The 24,982-nt window shown below is 31.7% G+C and overlaps 1 protein-coding gene across 1 annotated transcript; it reads left to right on the forward strand.

Moving 5' to 3' along the window:
• Nucleotides 1-123: 123 nt before the first annotated feature.
• LOC124354176 (transcriptional regulator ATRX homolog) lies at nucleotides 124-24,825 on the forward strand. The gene is made up of 7 exons (XM_046804443.1): nucleotides 124-410; nucleotides 6,526-6,934; nucleotides 8,426-8,512; nucleotides 14,061-14,256; nucleotides 16,710-16,912; nucleotides 19,645-19,686; nucleotides 19,792-24,825. Exons 1-7 carry the CDS (start codon nucleotides 222-224, stop codon nucleotides 19,854-19,856), a joined length of 1,191 nt encoding a protein of 396 aa, XP_046660399.1. The 5' UTR covers nucleotides 124-221; the 3' UTR covers nucleotides 19,857-24,825.
• The last annotated feature ends 157 nt before the right edge of the window (nucleotides 24,826-24,982 follow it).

The following is a 24,982-nucleotide window of genomic DNA, read 5'->3' on the forward strand; positions in this document are numbered from 1 at the left end:
AATATTGTAAATAATAGTTATTCCAAACGCCACTTTGACCAAGTGGCAGTTTTCTGGAGTTTGTTGTTGGCTGCGACCTGCAACGTAGCAAAATACATTTTGACGTCACAGCGTCGTCGTCGTCATCTGTTCTGTTCTGTTCTGTTTGGGAACGGAATGGCGAGATCATCTGGTTGTAGATGAGTAGTCAAGTGAATACATTTTGATCTTGATTTTCCATCATGGAAATATCAGAAGTTGTAAATACTCAGCTTGCATTTCCTGGACTTGTTGTAGGTTTAGTGTTAATATGTGCTGTGTTAGTTTTTGTATTCGGTTTTAAGTCTGTAGAAGACTTTCCATTTGATAAACTAGCTACTGTAGCTGACGACCGGAAACCAGCTGGCAAGAAACGTAAATTGAAGGACAAGGTAAGAGGGTTTATTATATATTTCAACTTAAATTTAGTAAGTTTTCTCAATATTTATTACTGTATCTTTAATACACCATTGATTCCCATCTAAGTAGGTTTAAAGTACCATACGATGAATAACATGATCAAAAGTAGCAACAGATTCCAGGCAGCTTATCCTATTTTTGGACTCAAGCTCACCTATTTATTAACAATAGATAGTAAAGGATGCATTAAAAACTAAAATGGTATAGTCCTGCTTATGACATTTTATGTAGGAATCTCAAAATTACATAAATTATTTTGCCTCGATTCTTTACTTGAGCTTTCTAGAGGAATTCAGTTAAAAATTTTAAAAAAATCAAGGGGTTGTCATGTAAAGGCTACAGTACTTATTTTTAACTAAATTTCAATGCTAATGTTTTGTTTTTTCTAGGTAATGAAACTAGGAAACAGGAAAAACTATTCCATTCCAACAATATTGTTTTTATTTATCAAATGTATACATTTTTCTACTGAAATACTCTTAATGCAAATAACAAAATAAAGAGAATTCAACGCTATATAAATATTTCAGTGACCAGTCTACAAAATTAACTTTTACCAGCCAGGGAAAGAAGATTAATTGGTAACTGTGTAATATTATGTTGTCACCTTCAAATTGTTCATATTGAGACAGACCATATTATTTCTAAGATCAAATTGTTAAAGTTTAGTGTAATTAATTTACTTATTATTCATGATTATGTGTTTTGGTTTTAACTTATTTATGTAATGAACAAACTCCCAACTCAATTTGCACAATAAATAGGTCAAATGACAGCATGCACTTGTAGTCCCCGATTTGGGTGTCTCCTTGTAAGTTGTGTAATCTCTTGGATTTAACTATGTTATAGCCTACAGTTATCTAATGAACCCTACTACTGCTAAACGATTTTTTTTCTGATGCTCAACAATGTTACTGTATTTTTTACTGACATTTCTCACAAAAAAACATGCCCTCACATAACTCCTAACTATAAATTCCTTGGGAAGACTGGTAGGGTACGATAAGCGGACCCGGTTTTTTTTATTGAAGAATGTAATCATCGATACCTAATATTCGCATCTCAAATCCTAGACTATCAATTCATATAAAAGTATGTATAGTCCTCATTAACAATTGTATGTTTTAAATTAAAATATGGGTAGGCCTATCAATTTACATTAACGTGACCATGGAAAAGTATGTTCATTTTTTTTCCTGAAAACAATATTGAAGAAAAAACTCGTCGGCAACGAAAATCAAAGGAGCTACGATTTTTTTAAATCCTCTGAAAACTCCGTTTTTGACAGTTTCCTATAACTCCGCGTCTGCTAAAACTCAGTGTAGCCAGTTTTTAAAAACCGATTATCATGCCAACAACGAAAAATTATTGTACTTTCATATAAAATAATCGTACCAAACACATTTAATGAAAAAGTATGTTATGTTCGTATAATAAATTATGTTATAATTAACTTTTGGTTTGTTACTTGGGTACTTTGGGATTATACCGACCACACCCAGACATGAATCGTTATTTAACATTTTGCTTCTACTGATTACTAGATTAGCGTAGAAGACTATTTCGTCAGTATAAAACAGGAATTGTCTTATCGCAAACCCCTCCCCATCCTCAGACAGAGGTCAAAGTCGAGCGTCTAGTAGATAACGTGATTGCAGAGCCTCGCCGCCCGTTCAGCTGGTGCATCGCTTTGTTGTACTTTCGTGTTTTACCTCTATATTTCTCCAAACACAAAAATTTAACAAAAACAAACATTTACCAAACTAAACTCTTTATTAAAAAAACACTCAAAACTTGTTTTTATTCTTGATCACATTCCGCCACCCAAAATGCGAGTGCCTCCGGCCATCAGCGCGGGCTTCGACAGCACCTTCGGTGCTGCCCCGCGCTGATGTCGACGAAAGAAAAACATCCCTCGAGATAGTACCTATCAGTAAAATATCAAATTCTAGAGGGGCTAATCAGAAATATAAATTGAATTGAAATGGAAAGGCAATTATGTACCGTGCAAATCACGTGATGCCGCGCGGCCTGCCGTAATCAGGATTCTCGAGAAAGATAAGATAACAGCGACAACAATACCGATCACAATACCTGGAAATGCTTGTAAGTTTGTAATTTTGTAATTGAAGAGTTGTTTTTTCGTTCTATCATGTTTGTTTCTATAAATTTCTATTTTTGTGTTCTTCATACTGGTGTGGTCGGTATAATCCCAAAGTACCGTTACTTGTATAAATTTGTCAAAAATCTTTTATGGTACCATAATAACTACCCATCGTGTATCTTACCGGCGCATAAAATCAATGAAATTATCGTACCTTTATGATAATTATCGTACCTCTGGCAACACTATCCATTAAGGTAAGTGATAAGTTACTGAAATACGTTAATCCTGTCAACAATGCCTGCCCGCTGCTTGCTCTTTTAGATAAAAAATTAACTCGAGCTTGCAACATTCGAATCCCAGATCACGTGATGCCCCTGCTCCTTAACGCAATAATGTCCGAAAGGTATCAATATAATACAATAATATACTTTCCCCCAGTTCATATGCACCTGTGATAATAATACTAGGCTATAAATGCCCAACCCATGATTTTCCATTTTCCATGGTCACGCTAATGTAAATAAATACCAAAATATGAATTAAATATTTACAGTGATCAAATAAATTATTAGGCCTATAACCAAAATTAGGAAAACTGAAGACGACCATATTTGCTCCTCTCACATTTACAGTTGTTGCTTTCCCACAAATTTCACATAATGGGTTTTTCGGTACGAGTTCAGCATGTTGAAGTCACGAAAAACATGTCCTATCATCTTTCAGAGCAATATTGTGTAGTTTTCTAAAATTGGCTGACATTTTTAATAATCAAATGTTACTTATATAAAATTGAAATATTACATTACGGGTATTATTTGAAAGTGTTTACAGCTGTTGGTATAGATTATTTAAGTTAATTGTTCAAAATAATTAATCAGTATCGATTGAATGTATCGATGGTTATGATTAAGTAATATCGTTTGCCAATTTCATTATAAAAAAAACTGGTCCGCTTATCGTACCCTACCTGGGAAGACTAATATGTGGTCTACCTTCGTTATTCAATTGTTATTATTAAACAATTTGATTTATTATCCTACTTCAATATTTTATAATAATCGTATGCAATAAGAATTATAGTAAATTAACAACAAGGATAACACAGTTTTTAATAGCATAAATTTAACAAGAACATTACAAAATAGCAAAACCAACTAAAGCCTAGACTTACATATCAGAAAAACATTACAGTATTTATAGTGTCCGGATAACAGTTAGTAACCACTTTTGTGATTTGGATAAAAGAATTACCCTGAGGAAAACGCACATGTTGAAGCCACTTAAACAAATCTCATCACTTTAAAGAAATTAAAATAAATTAATTTATATCGAATTATTCTTTTGGGTAAAAACAGTCAAATCACTCAATAAAAGGAACCGAATGACACTTGTAGGCCTCTTATTAAAGTCTACCTACTCCTTAAACCTATTAGTGTAATTTACACACCACTGGAAAGAATTGAGGTATCAAAAGCTATTTGCAATTTAACATATGGATAATGTTTATTTTAGTCACTTTACATAGAATGATGTAAAACCACTTTTAACAGATTCTTAAAATAGTATACTTTCATTTCCAGAAAGAAATTTAGGCAGTCGCAAACCTTATATTACACATATATTTTTAGTGTTTTAATTTTACATTATATTTTAATCGGTAAATGTTTACTTTAGACACTTCAATAATATGGTTAGGCCTTGTTGAGTTTGTATTAGTTTTAATTCTCAAGTCTGAGTGATGTCTTTTAGAATTTTATATTTTACTGATCGTTACTATCTTTACAGGTTATTTTCCCTCACCAACAGCACGGAGCACCAAAGTCTTAAGGCATTACTGTCAGTCCATTTAATTAATATTCCTTTTACAAATTCTTTGTAATTTTCCAAAATAAAATTTTGTATTTTTTTTATTTACTTTTCAAGTATTTTCCAAATTGTAAAAGCAACAAATATCGTGTATTGGCTAAAGTAATCAATCACCTAACACATTCATATACAATAATATTTCTAATCTTGAGAATAGCTCAACCTATTGTGTTAATTCTGTTTTTGAAATATCCGTTGATGTCCAAGAAAAGTTGGTAGACTACTTAAGTATTATTTGGAGGCCACTATTTTTGGAAGAGTTTTTTCAGCGACCTGATAAAACTAAATTTTTAGAAAGAACAAACTCTATTTAACTTACTACAAAAATTACATGTCAATATGATGATCAGTCTTTTTTCTGGCTCCCAAAAGGAAGCGATGTCGCAAGGAGGTGGCTACTCTGTTCCTATCTATTATTTGTTATTAAGCCATATAAGTAGATAAATACATAAGTATGTATTATAATATAAAAAGAGCTCATCTGAACTTGAATTTGGGTATTATCTCAAGGGATGTTATTCTTCTTCTGCCGAAGTCTGCAGAATAAAGCTTCTAAAAATTAAACTTTTCTGTAATTAAGTCTTTAGAGTGTAAAGATACATACAACATGTTAACTTATTAGATCAAGCAGTTCTCAAATTAAAAATGGTTAAGTAAAAATAACAAAGTTACTTGGATAATTAATGTCCAAAATAAGTCAGACTATAAAAATTGGTTAGGAAATGTGTCGTTTAGCCGCTAGCCGCCATTTTTTAGAAAATAATAATATCTCTAGAGCTAGTAAAGGTACAAATACCACATTTTGCACATAGGTTGTGGTAAATAAGAGAAAATCTTAAAAAACTAATTGTGTGATTTATGTGCTTTACTATTAACAAAATGGTGAGTTAAAAAAAAATGTAAATCAAATAACCAAGAAACTAGTTTAGTTATTTAAAAAAAATCTACAATGTACTATTTTGCGATTTTTATAATAATTCCTACAGTATATTTCTCAATAAAATCCTTCAATGCATAAGTGAGTAAGACCACTTTAGAAGTATGGTTGCGAAAGCCGGGAGCAACAAACGTTTTGTCAATTAAAAGGTACTAGCTGTTTTGCATCAATTATCAAAAATTTACAAGATGCTATAATAAAGTCCCACATAATTTATACATACTTAAATTTATGCACAATAGTAGTACTGGAACATAGGAAATACAGGTTATCATTATATGGCGTATTCTATCATTGATCATTGTATATTAATATTGTATTATTTTGAATTTAAATATCTATTGGCAATAATATCCAGTTTCCCTCATTTCATGTAGTCAATTTTGAAGCAAGATACATGATATTTATACCAATCTAGGCTACTCTATTTCTCAACTGTGGCCTAATGAATCTAACATTTCCATTATGTTTGTTTTTATATTCAGAAATGTACAATTTTGCTTAATTTATTTGCACTTTTCATCTGGATATCTCTTGTACTAGCAGGTTTATTTGGGTTGATTGACAAAGATTCTTTAAACTGTTTTAAGGTATGTTTTAAAAATAAAAACTATACTTGTTTTGAGAACTGGTTTTTTTTTTGTAAATCTGAAACTTTTTGAGTTCCCTATTTCCTACCAAAAAAATTCTTAAGCATTATTACCCAAAAGAGACAAATATTTCTGTAAGAATAGTAAAATAAAAAAAATATCTAGTATAAAAATACACAACACTTATAGATAAACTTGCATTGATTGAATAAAAAACACATTTTCCATTGGCCAATAAAAATAGTTTTTTACTTATTATCTCAATATTTGTTATAATAAAAGTATTACAAATATCTATGCTTTAACTGGATGGTAAATATTTTATTGTAATGTTAAAAAAGAAACACATTAATTAGATACTATTCAATTGCTAAAGGTGAATTAAAATTAAAGTCACAATTATTGTAAATTGCATTGATTTTCAATTGTAACTCATTCAATAAATCATAGGTGATTGCTGGAACACTGTATTAAAATATGTTCCCTTTTTCCTTTTTTATCCATGAGTTGTTTGTGGTATTACATGTTAGATAGTCTAATGAGACTTCAATGTTTTGTCAAAAACTTAAAAGTATGGATTTTTTCAGAAATCTCAGTCAAATGGACAAGCCACGGTTGTCTCTGAAACCAAGCAGAAAAGTTCAGAAACCACAAGCAATAAAATAGTTGCAAGTAAAGCAAAACAGGCAGAGAAGTCACCAGCTAAAGATGTGCCCAAGGCAACCAACAAGCAGGAGAAGAAACATGGAAAACCTGAGAACTCTCCGGCCAAAGTAGCGCTGAAAGACACTAAGAACATCAAAGAGACAAACAAGATAGCAGAAGATGGGCAGAAACAGGGGAAAATAAAAGAGGCAGCAGGAAAACAGCAGAAAGACCAACAACAAAACAAGCAGACTAAGAGTAAAGGAAAAGAAAATGTTGAAGTAAAGAATAAGAAAAACACAGAGAAGACCAAGAAAAAATCTGAAGAAAAACCTAAGGATTTTGATGAAGGTAAAAGAAATCAAGATTTTTATTACTTATTAATGATATCCGATGTGACAATAGACAAACTTCATTATTTACATGTTGTTGCCAAGTACAACAACAAAACTGTAGTTCTGTAATTGTTGTCAAGTTAATAAATACATCAATGTTAAAAGAATATGTAGTAAAGACTTGCATAAAACATGTTCAGTTTTTATAAAATTAATTAAGGTGAAATTTGATTTTTAAGAATTCTTGCACAGTATAGAAGGATCTATTTGCTACATTCATGTAGCTACCCTTTCATTCTCTTACAGTGCTGCTTTTCAGCTCGAGTGGTAGATTGTTATAGAATTTTCTCCCCATATGTGCTAGCTTCCTTTCAAAAGTTGTTAGATGATGAATTGGTGGTTAGATGGAGCATTCCTTGTGTTGGATGAACATCAACTCCCCGAGATAGGAATTTTCTCATAAACAATTTTTTGTTTAATTTGTTACACCAAGGGACTCTTAATTTCTCTATGACTAAGTTGTAGTATAAGCAGTCCTTTTGTTGTGTCCCTTTGTTGTCCAGTTGTAGTGAATATCTAGACCTTTACCGAAGTCTAGATATTCACTGGTTGTCTGTCAAATCTCTTGCTTTTAGGTTGTATGCAATTGATTTTTTCATGTTAACCATGGCAGAGATGGATCTTTCTCGGTAAAGCCATGTTGGGAGTCTTAAGTTATATCATTCACAGAACTTGGAGGATATAGAATAAAGAGTGATTAGCTCACATATAATTCATTGTTTTTAGAATATTTCCGGTTTTGTATAGGGTAGATTATTGAAATTTTTAGATAAATGGAAAGTACCCTTGTTCAAAGTATTTATTAACCCTTTAAGGAGTATGGACGTCATATAACGTCTTTCTTTGATAGTCTAAAATGAGTAATGGATGAAATAAAAAAAAAAAATTAAAATCTTTAAAATCTCTTAAAAATGTTTAAAATTTACATTTGAAAGCTTAATAAAAAAGGACTACATGTTCTACAAGTCAATATTACATTACTTCAAAATTTAATATTTTAAAATCAAATGTCTTATTTCTTCACTACAGCAGACTCAATCAGTATTGTCTGCCATTTGGACAACAGTAACAAACTAGATAGTTGGTTAACAAATACGTGTCATGGTTTTAAAATGTCTAAAATAATATAATTAATTGAATACATAAGATAGTATGATTGTTGTGTAAAATTACTATAGTGAAAATATTTTATTGGTAAGATAGATAGATGAAAACTGTCGATTCCATTTTCAGAAAAATATGTGTTACATTTAAAAAAATATTACAGAAAAGATAAATAATGCCTAACTATATTAAAACTAAATTGATTACGTAATCTAATCTGTAGTAGCTGTTAAAGACAAATGTTTATCAGATATTTGTGTGATTATATAATGGATATTTGATTTTTGTACTAAGATGTCAGAATACGGTTTTCTGTGTTTAACTTATCAATGTTAATGTTTAGGAGAATGGGAACAGGCCATCTCTCGTAAGGATAAAAAAAGCCGTAAGCCTGCAACTTCTGATGAGGACACAATGGCTGAGAAATCTGGTGAGACTAGAAGTTGATTTATACTTGTCGTCAGTTAGAATTGAGGCTGTCTTAAACAAATTCAATATAAGAGAATTTAGTATAAATTAGAATATAGTTAGGTTTAAAATACATTCCTCAAGTGAGTCGCAGAAAAGCATTGTAGATTAAGAGAAACATAATAGCAGAGTTTAACAAAAACTGATCCCAACATTTGTGATGTTAGAAGGATGGGGTCTGTGTTAAATGTAAATGCTATATCAAATCCATTTTTACTTACATTTACCACTTGAGTGGTATCTGTCTGTTTGGCTAGATTAAAAGTGTCTCTGGTACAAGGTTATATCATTATGAATGTCTTCTTCCTTCTGTGATTTTTATATTTCTTCAGGAGCTACTGGTAACCATAGTGAAAACTTTATTTTGACTTTTAACCCTTAAAGTGTTAATAACCTAAACTTAGGGCGACTTTACTGTATCTGTAGTGGCGATGTGATGCCCACTTAATTTGTCATATGTCTGTACTGTTACATCAATATTATGGTTTGTTAAAATATAACATGTTTAATTTTGAAGCTCTTTCAAAATCAATTGCTGTGTCATATGTTGATTGTTTGTATTTATTGTTAGTTGACGTCTGAAATGACGTTATGGTAAAATGACATAGTTCTTTTCTGAAAGTTTTAGTAACTTTGTGGAGATCATATTCAATGAAAGTAAAAATGAAGTGAGTGATGGTAACTTCGATGAACAAAATTTTAAATGAAATTGACGATAAAGAAATTTATGAAAATTATGTGACAAGGCCTACTCTTCAAATTTGGAAATTGCCAAGGCAGCTAATGATCCACATAATTTTTTTAGTGGTAGATCTGGTATGAATCCAATTGTTGCCAGGCAACTAGGTACTTAAAATTTAAGATAATAAAATGTAATTTTAACAAGTTATATAGTTTAATATTTTTAATTGACCTTAACCCTTTCAGTGCCAGACATTCTCCCTAGTGCGCGTGCAAGAAATGCCAGGCATAGCGCCATATGCTCATGCAAGAAGAGCCAGGCTATAATTGCCAATTTTTCAGCAGTTTGCAAAAACTGTGCATTTTTTATGATTATTTTAAAACACGTCTGTGTAGTCGTACGTTGGCACTGAAAGGGTTAATGACACACACAAAATGATTTTTACTCCAAATTAAAAAAATTAATTCGGTAGAGGGTAAAAATATTTTAATTTTGATTGACAGGTAATGGGTTAAAATTCCCGAAGTGTTAGTGGTAAAACATGTACTAAAAAATTGAATAGCATTTTTGAAGCCTATTATCCGATCAAACTTAATGTTCCTGGTTAGCCCATAAGCTAACACTAAAGGGATACCAAGTAGGAATTACATATATATATATTTTTTTTCTTGTAGTCCATAATGTTTAATTAACAGCCTATATAATAATTATGTGTAGCTCTGGCTTAGAATAGACCGGAATATCCCTGCTTGTAGTAACGCATATTCTTTTTTATGTTCTAAGTTCTATATTGTGATTAATTGTGATAGCCAGTCGACTTGTGGGCTTAGCTCTGTATCGTTCAGCCTCCGTGACGTTGGACGTCTTTGTTGGACAGAGGGTACAAATTTATAACTCTTATCTGCTAAAATAAGAAAGTTACAACTTTTTAACAAAACCTTTACAAAATTGATAAAAAGGGCTCCGAGGTTTTCGCCAGTTCTTTGTTCAATAGAGGCCCGAGTTTTTGGTAGTGACCAAAACTTTTACTCTCGAGTGCAAAAGGTTAAAAACTGAGTTTTTCTTCCACTTCCCAGGCACCTGGATAGCACAGAGCCCACCTAGTTCAGCTTAGCTGGCAATAACCTGGCTGCTCTATCAGCTGGCAAAAATCCCCTTGGTCATACTAGTGCCAATTGGTGACCGGGAAACTGCCATGCTGCAACCTTGGGGGGCCTAGTCTTAGGGACTAAGGCAGACATTACGAACGCTTACTTTATCAAAAGGGTTGAAAATGTGCAAGAATCATCCCAGGGATCCCTAACCCCAAACACTTTCTCACGGGAGATGTTCCCAACTCCGCCTCCTCCCTGTCAAAGTCAGGAATGCTGAAGAGATTTTATTTTAAATCCCTTCAAACGCAGGTCCCAGGTGTCGAGATCGCCGGTTAACACCAACCAGATGGCGAGTTTTGCAGAAACACCATCCTCCTCGGTGACTGCACAATCGGGTTTCTTACCCTCCCCGCCCCCAGAAGCAGGTGTCAGCAAAACCAAAGGAAATGTACCTATCCTTGTAACGGGCTTGAGGAACTCATTTGAGGATCTCGTCAAGAACAAGACGCTTGGTCATCATGGAAGCACTGAAGATCTGACCACAGTGACTATGACTCTCATCTCTTCCGCGTGTGAACATGCCCGGAGTATCCTGTCAACTCGAAGTTGACTGCACCAGCAGTCGAAAACGTGTTTGCCGTAAATAAGTTAACGTTCATCCATTCATTACCATAGTGAAAATTATTTGACATATACACATATATATATATATATATATATATATATATATATATATATATATATATATGAACTTTGGCAGTACTTTTTATTTTATAAGTACTTAACCCTTATAACGTCAGTATATCTTTTCACGACTTCCAGCAAAACGGCACAATATTAAAAAAAAAAATTTTTAATGTGTAAAGTTCATTTTTATTTTTACTTTCTATAATTATGGTAAGTATAAAAAAGTAAAAATTTTAAAATTATCTTGTACGTACATATATTTATTGGACATTAAATTGTAGGTATAAATAAAGTCAAAATAAAAGGCACACAAAATTTTATTAGCTAAACTATAAACATTACCAGACAATTATATAAATATAATTAAAATAAATTATATTTATAATAAATTATATATAATAAAATTAAAAATAAATAAAAACCATATAAACAGAAAACACGACGAAGGAAACCGACTCAGCGATGGTTAGACACGCACTACCTGAAGCCAAACTGCAAACAATAGCGCGCGCGCTGTACGGCGTCTGTGCCGTGTGGCGGGGAGAGTGTCTAGACACCGCGTCTATTGTTTCAAACAATGTAACGCGACAGCTATATTTTGACGCTTGACATAGGTCAATAACCCACACACATGGTTGACGCATACCATTAGTGACATTGATCGGATTTAAAAGGAATTTAAATTTGCTATACATATTTAAGTTTTGTGTCGATGCGCCGTACCGCGTCTTTGCCGTTTGGAGATAGTTTGTCTATGCGCCATACGGCGTCTGTGACGTTATAAGGGTTAAAATAACTTATCAACTAAATAAATAATAAAACATTTTTTTTCTTTTAAAAGAATTAACAATAATGTTTTAAAGAAGAATTTACGAAAGCTGAAGTAAAAAATGAAGAAATAAGTTAGTATAACAGAGGATTACAATAATTTGGGACTAAAAGACATATTTTTTGTTTAAAATAGTTTTTTTTTAATGTTTATATATTTAGCCTTGATAGTCAAGGAAGATTGTGTGTAAGTTATTTTCATAGGGAGGGTTATCCTGCTGGTAATATACAATTATTTTCACTAAAGTTGATGAAAGTTTATTAAAAATGTAAGATGTAAATGTAAGTTCTAGTTATAATAATTTAGGGTACTGATTTTAATATAAAGAAAATATATGACCAATTATTGTACCAGGTAAGATATCGACAATTGAAATAGTTAAGCTTGTAGACAACACACTTTTCACTTTTTTATTGAACAAATCAGACGATAAATGTATTATGAGAATAAATCCTTCAATTGATTATTCAAATTTGATCTTGGTCTCATAAATTATTATGGGTTTGCAGTAAATTATTCTCAATACTGTAAAATATTAAAATTAAAGTATGAAACAGTCTATTTCAATATGGAGTAGTCTGTATAAAATATAAAGGTTTTTCGCCAATTTAGTCTCTTCTGCCACTATATTAGTTTTTAATTCCTGTTACAAAGGGACTAAAAATAAGTGATCAGTATTACTGTATAATATCCATCAAAACATGTTTAGATTGAGATTGTAAATTGAGATAGTGCTCATAAAACAATTTATCACTATCTTCTTCAGCTCCAGGTCAGGGAGGAATGAGACAGAAAACAGTAATATTCATTATTGTTGGTAATGCACATTGGCTGGTACTTGCTTGCCAGTTAATCACAAAACTAGCACAGCTCTATCTCAAAATATAAGGCGGTGGGAAATTTGAGATATTAACCCTTTGCACGCCAAGTAATTACATATATGTTTTGCTGTAGATGGAGCTTATATTGGTCACTGTTAAATTACATTAAAATACAAAACCAATATTTAATACATATTATTGTGAGGCCTTTCGATATCCAAGATACCTTCATCAGACACATCACAAAATAAATACAAAAAGTAAATAAATACAAATTTACTTTTTGTATTTATTTTGTGATGTGTCTGATGAAGGTATCTTGGATATCGAAAGGCCTCACAATAATATGTATTAAATATTGGTTTTGTATTTTAATGTAATTTAATATATGTTTTGCCCTAGTGCCAAATTACTGAATATTTAATTTTTTGAAAACTGTAAAGCCATTTTTTTATTTGTTTAAGTAATTGATTTAAAGAATAAAAAACCATAAAATGCTTTTATGGGCATTTTTTAAAACGAAATATAGATATTTTTCTATTTTAAGGACCAGTAGGTATGAAATGAACGAAAACGTTATTTTGATAAAACTGTATAATTTTTACAAACGTATACCGGTACATGAAGTAGATATGATGTGTTATAAGTAAATAAATACACATTTTGGAAAACTGTTTTCGGTTTTTTTTTACGAATAATCATCCAAAGTATGTAACCCCAAGAACGAAATCGTCAAAGTCCGGATCGTCTGCGTTAGCCATAATTATGGCAATATATTCACAAGTTACGTCAAAATAATAAATAATAGTTATTACTATAGTAATAATTTTAATAGTTCACAAGCACTAAACGTAATATAAACTAATAAAACTGTAAAAACATAAACTGTCAGTGAGCAGGAACACTAGACATAGAACTTCACGAAATGGCGGCAAGTATAATCGCTTTGGGCGTTTCGAGAAGTACGGGAAACAAACATGAATAGAAAGTCACGAAATGGCAGCGAGTATAATTGCTTTGGGCGTTTCGAGAATTACGGGAAACAAACATGAATAGAAAGAAACAGCTGTTACCGATCGATACTCCTCAAACGTTCAGTTGGCACGTTAGCTAATGCACTAGTCAGCAAAAGTGACTTTCTCTGCCATCTAGCGGCAAATTTGACAACTATTAAACTATCTAATGTTGTAAAATGTAGTTCGCGATATAACTCGCTATGGGTGCTGTACGGACTTTTATGCATGCGAAATAACTCGCTTATGGCGTGCAAAGGGTTAACTTATTTAAATGAAATAACTTATAAATAATTTGAATGATTGACATAGAGAAATGGTAAAATTGAATGAGTGAAATTAATGAAGCGCCTCAAAAACATAACAAAATGATTCTGTTTTCAGGAAAGACAGAGGTGGCAAGTCCAGGAAAGAAAAAGAAGTCGAAGGCAGGTGGAGATTCTGTGCCCCCAGCAGAATCTGAAACCTCTTCTCCTCCTCCACCTGCCACCACTCCTTCACCCTCAGCAGATGTCCCGGAACCCCTCAAGGAAGCCAAACCTGTAAAGAAGGAAAAGGAACAAAAGAAGGAGAAAGCTAAGTATGTAGCAGGAGTTGAGAGACGATTTTATTTGTAGTTTGTTTTTTATAGGAATAATTAGTTCAAATAGCAACGGATATTAATTGATTCAAGTTGATAGAGATTGAAAAAATGTCAGTAAAATGTCTCGGTGATAAATTTTTCAAGAATGCTTTGTATAAATAAAACTTTATATACCCCCGAGTGCAAAGAAACTGTACTAAATACCACTTGAGCGACAATAAAACATTTTCTCCATGTATTGTCTGTAGATGTAAAGAAGAATTGATTTTTTTAAGAGTCATTTTAGATATTTAGCCTAATAGTTTGTTTCTGACAACAGATCGATATTAATATCTCCAATACAGATAACAAATGACTTCAACAGCCAGGTCAACAAAAAAAGAATGAAAAAGAACTGACAGGAATTAGCACCTCGCTTGTGGTGGCCTGTAGAACGCAAACACACCAAGGGTTTCGATACCAGGATCCATATTCTGAGCTAAGAGATTCTGTAACCAAAGTAAACAACAATTAGTATAGCAGGCAGTTTTGTCTTGTCTACTAGACAGAGACTAGTCTTAAACAATGTTTAAAACATCGAGTTGCAGTCAATTGTGCATCTGATGAGACAATGAGGATACCTCTTCATACATATAAAGAGTTTGTTTTGAGTTTCTTTGTCGCATATGTTTTTTGGATCTCTTTGGATGAACATGACTTTACATTCTAGGAATCATGTCTGTCAGATGTTAAACGCTACACAGAGAGAAAGGTAAACTGAAAATTTACATCAAATCAACCACATATTGTTATGTGTAGAAACCACTATTAAACAAAATAAAAATATAGTATACATATAGTTTGTTTTCTAACATTAGGGACTTATATTCTCTCAATGTGAGAATGACCTTTATGTAAGCTTTTCTCTCTATTTTTACTGTACTTGTACATTTCATAATGTTTGTCATGTTGAAACAGTAAACATTTCATAAATTTGATATTCTTTACCAATTTTAATGACATTTGTAAGAACATAATTTTAAATATTGTCATGTACATTGAATTTTTACAACATATTCACTTATTTATCAAATTGATTTAAATAATATACAACACCATATTTTTTGTTTTGCAGATGCATTTTTTAAGAATTATATAATGTTTGTAACGCAGTACTTAGCGCACTCAGTACTTTTCACAATATGAGTTTTGGGATAAATGCTTATGAAGTGGTCCAGTGAGTTTCTTAACCAATTAAATTCTTTTTATTTATATTTTATTTTTATATGAATCAGCAGTTCAAAATAAGATTAAAAAATACAATTTTATCTTATTCCATTTTGGAGATCGGCCATTTCTTTAGCCGCACAGGCCAGCTGTAGCCTTACAGTCATTAGCGATAATCTAAATATGTCCTATGAAGATTATTGTAAAATTTAGATTCTTGCAACTAAAAGCTTTACACTAACCCTAACAGCTTAAATATTCCTCCAAACTTTGTAAACAAATTCACCCAAAATGCACATTTATGGTTGAAATTTCTGACGAAGGAACAAAATACCAAAGCTAATATTATACTTACAGTAAGATATGATACAATACCTTTCAAAATTATAGGAAGTAATCTAAAATATGTATCCTTCATTTTTTATACATTTATGAAAATTTGAATTTTTGAGATTTTGAGGCACATCTCTTGTGAGACAAAATCTTAATATCTGATTTTTGCCAATGGCGCAGTGTAGCAGGTACAGTGGTTATCGCAAGATAACTAAACCAAGCAAAGTCGAACATGCCTGTTACTTAGATGAGTGACTGCTGAGCAATCCTGTCTGCAAACAGCTCACCTACCCAGTCATTGGTTGGTGGTGGTTCAGAAGTCATCTTTAAATTTGGTTTTCAGTTTAAATGTTAGAAAGGGCTTCTTAGCACTAACTTCGCATGGTAAAATCAGATACTCCTTACTTTAATATTTTTTTAACAAATGACAAATAATATATGAATATGAAGTATTCAAGATTTTCTCCATGCCTTGCTTTAATATTGTTTCTGGCTAAAGGAAACTAACTAATCTAATCATAGATCCTGAACAAGGATGAGTTGGTAAATAGATGTTTAGATTTCTAACAATAATGTCAGCAATGCGTCTGATTTATTGACCATATAATGTAAATTACTTCCACCATTCCTAATAAATGTACCAAGTGTTAAGATTTAACAGTTGGAGAAAAAAGGTTTTCCAGAATTAAAATAATTGGCATTTACAGTGAATACAATATGTATTCTTTTTCAACTCATCATCCAATTAAAATGCTAAATTCAAAAGAAAAACACTCTTAGACGAAAAGTTTGTATCTGTTTTGATTTATTCCCATTTGCTGTTTAAAATTACTGTGTGATTATCATTTAATGTTATTGTCAAGTTAAATTTTTTGTTGGCTCTGCTGCTACAGTCTTATTTTTGTTGGTAGGCCTGTAGAAGAACCTTCACTTACTGAAAGTGCTGCTGCCAATGTTGAGTCTGAAGCAGAAAGTAAAGTGGCTAAGAAAAAGAAGAAGAAATCAGCAGCCAAAGAAAATGTAGAATCTGCTCCACCAGCTATTGAGGAAAAGGCAGTGGTGGAGGAGCCTGTGCCACCTAAACCCAAGGCTGCTGAGCCTAAGAAAGCGGAAGGTGTGATTATTATTATTAAGTTGGAACAACCTGAATCACAGGCGATCTGACATGACAAATATCCGGGTTACCCGGAAAATGTAGGAAAAATCGAAAAATATATTGAAATAATTTCATTATTATAGGGAAAAAATAGATTACAAATTAATTCTTATCCCAATATAAAATAACATGAATGATCTGTACAGTAGTGTTTACTGTCTGGAACAGAAATTTACTGATTACTTGCTGCATAGTTATATAGTATTATACCCTTTTTAATATGAGAAGTCCAGCTGAGGCTTGTCTTATTCTTCACTAAAAATATAAATGAATTCCTTCAAATGAGGTATTGTTTCTGTGTGATTGCATATTAGATCTCGGATTGCATAATTGATTGTCACAGTTATTTCGCACCCTGTTAGTTTCTTCATTCTGTTGTTTACTTTGAGCAATTTAGGTATTATGACAATAAAAAAGACTGAAAATGATGCTATCAAATTGTTATAATTAATTTAAGGTAATAAGTAATATACATGATTCTGTGCATACAAATAATACGTTATATAAAATTTGCAATAACTAGTTCTGAAATTAGTTTGAAATCAACACATGCACTTAAAATAAATAATAATAATTCCTAACAACATAATCTTTACCTAGTTTTTATTAATAAAAAAGAACAAATAAAATGCATAGTTTACTAAAAAATTACTAATTACTAATAAATGGTTTTGGACTGAAAATGATTTTAAATAGGCTATAATAAGAAAAATAAAACGAAAATCAGTGAGAAAGTACAATAGAATCCCTTATATCCAACCTTCTGGGCTTGTTCCCGGTATTAAGTGCTAACATTAAGTGTGTTTGGACTATTCAGATTTTTCTTTGTTGCTGTGTACAGTATATACTTTAATGTTTAGCCATAACTTATTTTACTAATACTGCATTTTACTATATTATTTTATTACTGTATGAATGTTTTTCATCAAATATACTTTTTTCCTTAGGGTTTTTTTCTCCTCGAGTTACAAGGGATATCCAGAAAGTAACACACGTTTGGAAATTAAAAAAACTAACCAACTGAAATATGAACATTTTATTATATACAATAAAAACTACACTCTTGAGCTATTTTTCAACTTAATCCCCGTTCAAATTGAGACATTTATCGTAACGTGACACAAGATTTTCAATTCCAGCTTTGTAGAAACTGCCAGCTGAGATCTTAGCTACTGATTACACCAGCGTGAAGTTCAGCATCACTATCTTAGCGCTGCGTTGCAAGCCAGGTCTTCATTGCTGGAAAGAGGTGGTAGTTTCTTGGTGCCAGATCTGGGCTAAAATGTGGATGATCAAACACTTGCCAATCAAAATCATCCAAGACTTGTTGTGTAAAATTGGCTGTTTGGGGACTTGCATTTTCGTGAAAAAACAAAATTTTTGAGCTCAATTTCTCCCACACATTTTTTGTAGTGCTCGCCGTAGCTTCTGCAATGTTTCACAATATCTCTCTGCGTTAATTGTTGATCCTCATTCAAGGAAATCAATTTCTCTGTGACTGAATTTTGGAGATTTTTTTTGTAGAATGTGTGTGCCCCATTCCATAGGCTACATTTTTGTTTAACAATTGACATACTTCGCCCATGTTTCATCACCAGTAACGATATGATCGAGAAGTTTGTTTGCCGTATTCATCAAGGAAAGTTAATGATGCAGCAAGTCTTTGTTTTTTGTGATCTATTGTAAGGATATTTGGAACTCACCTGACATAAAATTTGTGGTATCCAAACTTCCCTACAATAATTTCATGAAGTAAACTTCGTGAAATTTGTGGGAAATGTTCTGAAAGTCATTGTGAAACGGTGATTTTCACAAACTTTGTCATTGATTTTTAACATAAAATATTCCATCACTAGGCAAGGCCGACCGCTACTACTATCATCAGGGACATTGGTGTGGCCATTTCTATAGTCAATATCACTGCCTTACTATGCTTCCACTTATTATTCCATTTCCATAAACTTCTCACAGTTGGCGATAGATTTCAATTGGTTTATGGTTTTTTGCCAACAAAAGCCTCTATCACTGAACGCGCGTCACAAGTGGCGGGATTTTCAATTGCAGCACACATTTTAATTAATCACAGTAAGAAAAGTAAAAGAGGTACAGACCGCGCTCGACTACAGCTCAATGTGTACTGAACACCAGTTTTTTGACATCAAGATGGTGGCTGTAGGCTTGCCCACTGTCGCACCATTCAAAAACGTCTTGTTACTTTCTGGATAGCTCTCGTATCTAACTTTTTGCTGTTCTGACAACGGTCCTGTAAGGATCGGATATGAGAGGTTCTACTGTATCTATTTTAGCTGAGTTTCAAAATATGTAACAGGAAGATAACAGGTGTTCTGTTTTGGGCCTGACTTTTTTGTTTTTGAAAAGTAAATAGAATTTAGTGCTTTTTTTATTTTAAGGCAATCTTAATTTTATTTCTATCCTACAAATGATTAATTTGTTTCCTGCTTCTGTTATTAATAGGATTTCTTGTGATAAAATTGTATATTTTTTGCTGTAACAGTAAGCTAAGTAATTTTATGAAATTTTTATTTTAAAAAAATATATTTTTCTTTAGTAAAATTAATTTAATTCACTATTTTATATACCACATTGGTTTAATTTTTTCAGAATAGAATTGTGTTCAAATTATTATGTCTAATATTTTCAAACCAACTGAAGTTGAAATATTTTTTCAGAGCCCCAGGCTATCAGCGGTGCTGTATTCGATGAACTGGGAGGTAAGTGAGATGGCTTTTCTTTTTATCAAATATCTTAGATTACAAATAAACAAGGTTACTTTTCAAGCATATATAGTTGTTTCATAATAGTCTTTTGTTTTTCAGATACTTGGAAGGAAGCCAAAACACAGAAAAAAGCGAGCAAGAAGAAAGTACGGAAAGCAGAATGAGAATGCAGCTGTGATGGTGGGAGGGAGGCAGCTGGCAGGTGATGATGCGGGGGCCTCCCTCACGCAGGGAGGTGCGACTTCGCTCCGGGAACATAACCGTCCCGGCTGTCCGAATACAGACATTGAGTTTCCTTTATCAAGAAAAATCGTTATTTTTCTACAAGGAGTGTAATATTTGTAATTGTATAGTTACGCGGTGAATGAGGGCGAGGTTATAGGTTTGATTATTTCCAATATGTCTACAGTGTAGACACGGTATGCAGAAGCAGCACGTTACCCTCTGTTCTGTTGGTAGCACTGGTGCTACTCTGCCTGATCCGTCTTCTCCAGCCCACCCTTCACTACGCAGCAATGGTCCACCAAACATAAGCTCTCTGGTAAGAGTGACATAAAAAACTCTGCCTATCCTTGTGTTGTTTATTCAGATCCTATGATTTCCTAAATTAAATATTATTTTCACAAAAACAAAAATAAAGATTCTAACAGATTAAGCACAGATATTGAGTAAAGAAAGTTAGTTTTTATATCATAAAAAATGAGAGTGGAATAATGTTTACATTAATCGTAATTGAAGTATAAAAGATCTGATTGAAGCAATTACCCTGTCCCATTCATTTAAGAAATCAACAAAATACTACTCTTATTACTGGCTTCTAGGTTTTTGGAAAGTGGGACAGAAGCAATCAACATAAGTAAAAATTAATTTAAATGAAACACAAACTATTATATATTAAGGCCGACTATTGCTGCTGTAGTAGACCACCTTTGCCTTGAAGTTCTGTGCCAAGTGATCCAAACTTATTTTTATGCATAAAAAGACATTATATCGTCTTGTGATAAATATTTTTACAAATTCTAAATCATGTATACATATTTATTATATACACAAAAATCGTTGTATCAATATTTTGTTTGTGTTAGGATTTTTTTGTAAACAAGTAGGGTAGATCATTGTGTTTGTTTTAAATAGTTACGTTTTGTAAAGTAGGTGTGATTATGAAGTCTTCCTCTGGAAATAAATTTTTATCTTATTATTTTGTAATTTTACTGATATGTTTTATAATTTTGTTGGGATTTTATTTCACTGTTGTGTGTTAAACTCTACACGGGTTGTACTGTTATCTTGTCATTATTTGTTTTATTATTGTTATCAGAAGATTTTCATATTTTATTATTTTTTATTTCCCATTGTTTCGTATTTTCCCGTTATTTAATTCTATCAAACTAGTGTTCATGCATAATAAATGCATTTTTCATATGTAATATGATATAATGAATACAATAGTACAATCAATTAATTTTCAGGTGTAAGTTGAATCTGATGTTATTGTTGATAATTTTTGCATGTTGAAATTATTTATTTACAGAGATTATGTTACTGTAGCATTATTTGTTTTTTTTTACTATATAAAAGGATTTCAATTTGTATCAAATTATTAGATTAATTACTTGTTGTGAATTATTATAAACTGTTAAAATATTCCAGGATGTTTTGTTGTTATATCTCTATTTATTGCTTTACTTTGAAGATATGTTGTTTTCAACTTTTAAGTGTTTTTAAACAGATTGCCAGATTATGATGTGTTTATGTAGGATTTGACAATTCAAGGAGTCATCCCAAGTGTACGATAATGGCAAATTAAAGGCTGCATGCATGAAATACTGAACCTTCTCTGTATGCTATTAGGAGACTGATGAATTCATAAGCACATTCTGCGCTATGGTGTCTAATTGTTATAATCAGTGCTAATGACCATATCTATTTTTGAACAAGTTTACATCATTTTCAATTCTAATTATGATGAAATAAAATCATTATTACACAATTTATCCCAGTGTCTTGAATTTTAATCTTGTAGAATATTTTATTTGAGCTGGTTAGAATGAAGTATATCATATTAAAAACATGTAAAGCAAAACCTCCATTTTAATTCAAATTATATACTTTATGTGTTGATGAACTGCTTTGATTTGATTGTTCCATTAATGTTTTACTGGTTTTAGTTTTTTAATATAAAGAATAAAATATAAAAAAATTAAAAACTGATAATAACTGACATCACCATATGATACTATAAAGTGTGATAGCTGTACAAACTGCTTAAATACAGACCAATGTAGACAAAACATATTTTTAAAGCATACTTTATAGTGTCACAGTCCATTAGAGAGATTAAATGTTCATAACGTGAAAAGCTTTCATGACTATCTTATAGTTGTTATTTTCAGATTGCAATACCCCTAGTTTTTGTGAATGATTAAACAAATATGTATTCTTTGATATTAATTTGTAATTTAAGTTGTATTGACTATGTAGCAGCTTTTGTTATTATTGTCTAGCAATGATTGGATTGGAAGAATGACGTGTGACGCGTTTTGTCTATGTGAATTCCATTATAGTGTGTGTTATCTACTAGTTAATTTGTTTTCTTATCTTTTTTTATAATACAATTGTGTTTAAAAATTTGTCAATGACTACAAAATTATCCAATAGAGTTATAAATTAAAAGGTTTTATTTGAAATGACATGATTTATTTACAGCAGAGTCTAGCTAATCCAAACTAGATAGGAATGTTACTTGTTAAGTTCACTGGAAATATGGATTAAATAGAGGAGCATGTTTAACCCTATAACTGGCTGTCATTTTTTCCTGTAGTGTCAGGTCATTTTAGAGCATTATGTAAAGTTTTTTTTATCTACTACATCCAAATGAGGAGCTATATATATATATATATATATATATATATATATATACTGTATAAACTGTATTGATCAACAAAATGTTAGTTAATTAGCGATACTAAGAGTTATCACAACTGTAAAATAAGTTTTTGGTAGGTAAGAAACCATTTCTTTCGAGAGGAAGAAGCCTAGAAAACCTTCATTGCACTACAGTCAGAAAGTTGTTCCTAACAGCTTCGAGTGTCACCAGATATTCTGGATGGAGTGGAAAGGACTGAATTCTAAAGAACGACCTTCTAAATTGTGAGGATACGGGGGATAGCAGGGAGCTCTCTGCCAATGTTACCATGGAAGAACGTAAGGCTAGCACAGTTCCAATCTCTACCAGTTGTAATAGGCAGGGGGATAGATATCTCCCATTAGTCTACTTTTGGCACTGAGGAGGAAGTCTTACCCACTCCTGCAATTAATTAGACCATTGTATCATGATGCCTTACCTCAGCATTTGCGGTTACTACCGACTTGCCATACATTGTCTATGTGTAACTGGCAACATCAATGTTTGGTTCAACTGGCAGTCAGGAGTGGGTTTTTTTATGGCTTAATCATAATAATTGCTAGTTCAGTTTATATAGGGTGTCTCTATTCATATATACAAATGACAGTTTCACTAAATGAAACCAAGGCCTTGATAAAATGATTTGCATGATTGAATGAAATGAATTGAACCAAACGATCACTGAAACTACCAAAAGGGTACACAACGATGCAGGGAGCTAATGACAAAACATCTGTGACAAAGAAGATTGCTGTAGAAAAGATTAAATTTTAATATTGATCTTACTAAAGGGATTTAAACTTTTTCTGTTAATATTACAAAAAGGGCAGCAAATTAATTTTTAAGTTTAGAATTTATTTCATGGTCATTGGAAAAGTGGATATAACTGTGTTCTGAGATCTGTATTTTGACTACTCATTTTCTAAACATGAATTGAAATTGCTATTATAATTTAAGCTGCAAATAATTGTAAGTTTATTATTATAATAGTTGGAGCTTTAAGCACTGTCTTCTAGTTAATATATAGACTCGAAATTTTGATAAAATGCTTCTAGTATGATCAAATGCATTAGGGTGAACACAACAAGTATATCTCTCCTGTAGAATTAGCTTACAGTATACTTAGTTGAAATTTGTTTATGAACTTTTAGCTGTTCATATTAACAATTCTGGATTTACTAAGTTTGGATAAGCAAGACTCGACTGTATTTGAAGTGTAATTTGTTTTCTTCCCATGTTGCTAATTACTTATTGTAAAATATTTTGGCCTTTATATTTAATAATATGAATGCTACTGTATATTTTCAGTACAAATTTTTTAGTGAGATTCAAAAATTTATTATAAAAGTTGTTAACCTCTTTTAATATTCTCAGTACAAATGTGTTAGTAAGATCCAAGAATGCCAATTGAAGTTATAAAGATGAAAATTGCCATACTATCTAAGATGAATGCACATGTAAGGTAGTGGTAACATTGTTGTCTTGCTTTGTGTAGTTATGCGCATACTCCCTGGACATAACATGTCATCCTGCAGTTCAAACCTGGCCTGTAGTGTGTCCATGTCAGTTGTTGGCTATGTACAGTGAATAATAAACCATTATTTATTTATCGTGACTTGATTATTTATAGAAATATGACAACCTGAAAAACTAAATTGTACTAAAGAACCTGATTGGAAAATCAAACATTTTAAGTGTTTGCAAATCAGTTATTTAAAACTAAATTTTTGAGGTTGGCTGCAATACTGTGGTCAAATATACATTTTTATCAGAATCTAATTGTAAAAAGAAAGAATTAAAAATAGTCTGAAATGGTTTGAATGTGCCATTTGAAACCTGAATGTTAATGGAATATTTGTTCGTGCAATTGTGTTTTGTGCTTTGTTTATTTTGACCTTTTACATTCCCTTTTTTGTTGAGTTTGCCAACATTGTTTGTACAGATAACATAATGCTAATTTTAAGATGTAATCTGTATAAATTTATTATTTATTTTAAGTTCCTCATTTCTACTTTAGTTTTTAACCTTTTAAACAACTGAAGAATGTTTGCATATCAAAAGTTATTAACCCACAGGAAGCATAACCTTTGGTTTGTCTTTTCTGTTGTAGTTTTTTTAGATTAGTGTTTTTTTAATTAATTTATTATTTTTTAGAAATAGTGTTTGGTTGCAATGGTCAAAGGGCAAAATGAATTATAATAGTTTATAAATAAACTTTTGTGTTTTTATTCTTGTTTAAGTGATTTTCCTTTGAGTGATATAAATATGTGTAATTTTGTTTGAAATCTGTACTATTCAGTTTATGCGTTGTTTGGATGATCACAGTACGAAAATATTTTCTTGACCATAGACAGAAAACATTTGGCTGCTTTTACCTCAAGAACA

The sequence above is a fragment of the Homalodisca vitripennis genome, chromosome 2 (assembly GCF_021130785.1).
Source record: "Homalodisca vitripennis isolate AUS2020 chromosome 2, UT_GWSS_2.1, whole genome shotgun sequence".
NCBI classification, from domain to species: domain Eukaryota; kingdom Metazoa; phylum Arthropoda; class Insecta; order Hemiptera; family Cicadellidae; genus Homalodisca; species Homalodisca vitripennis.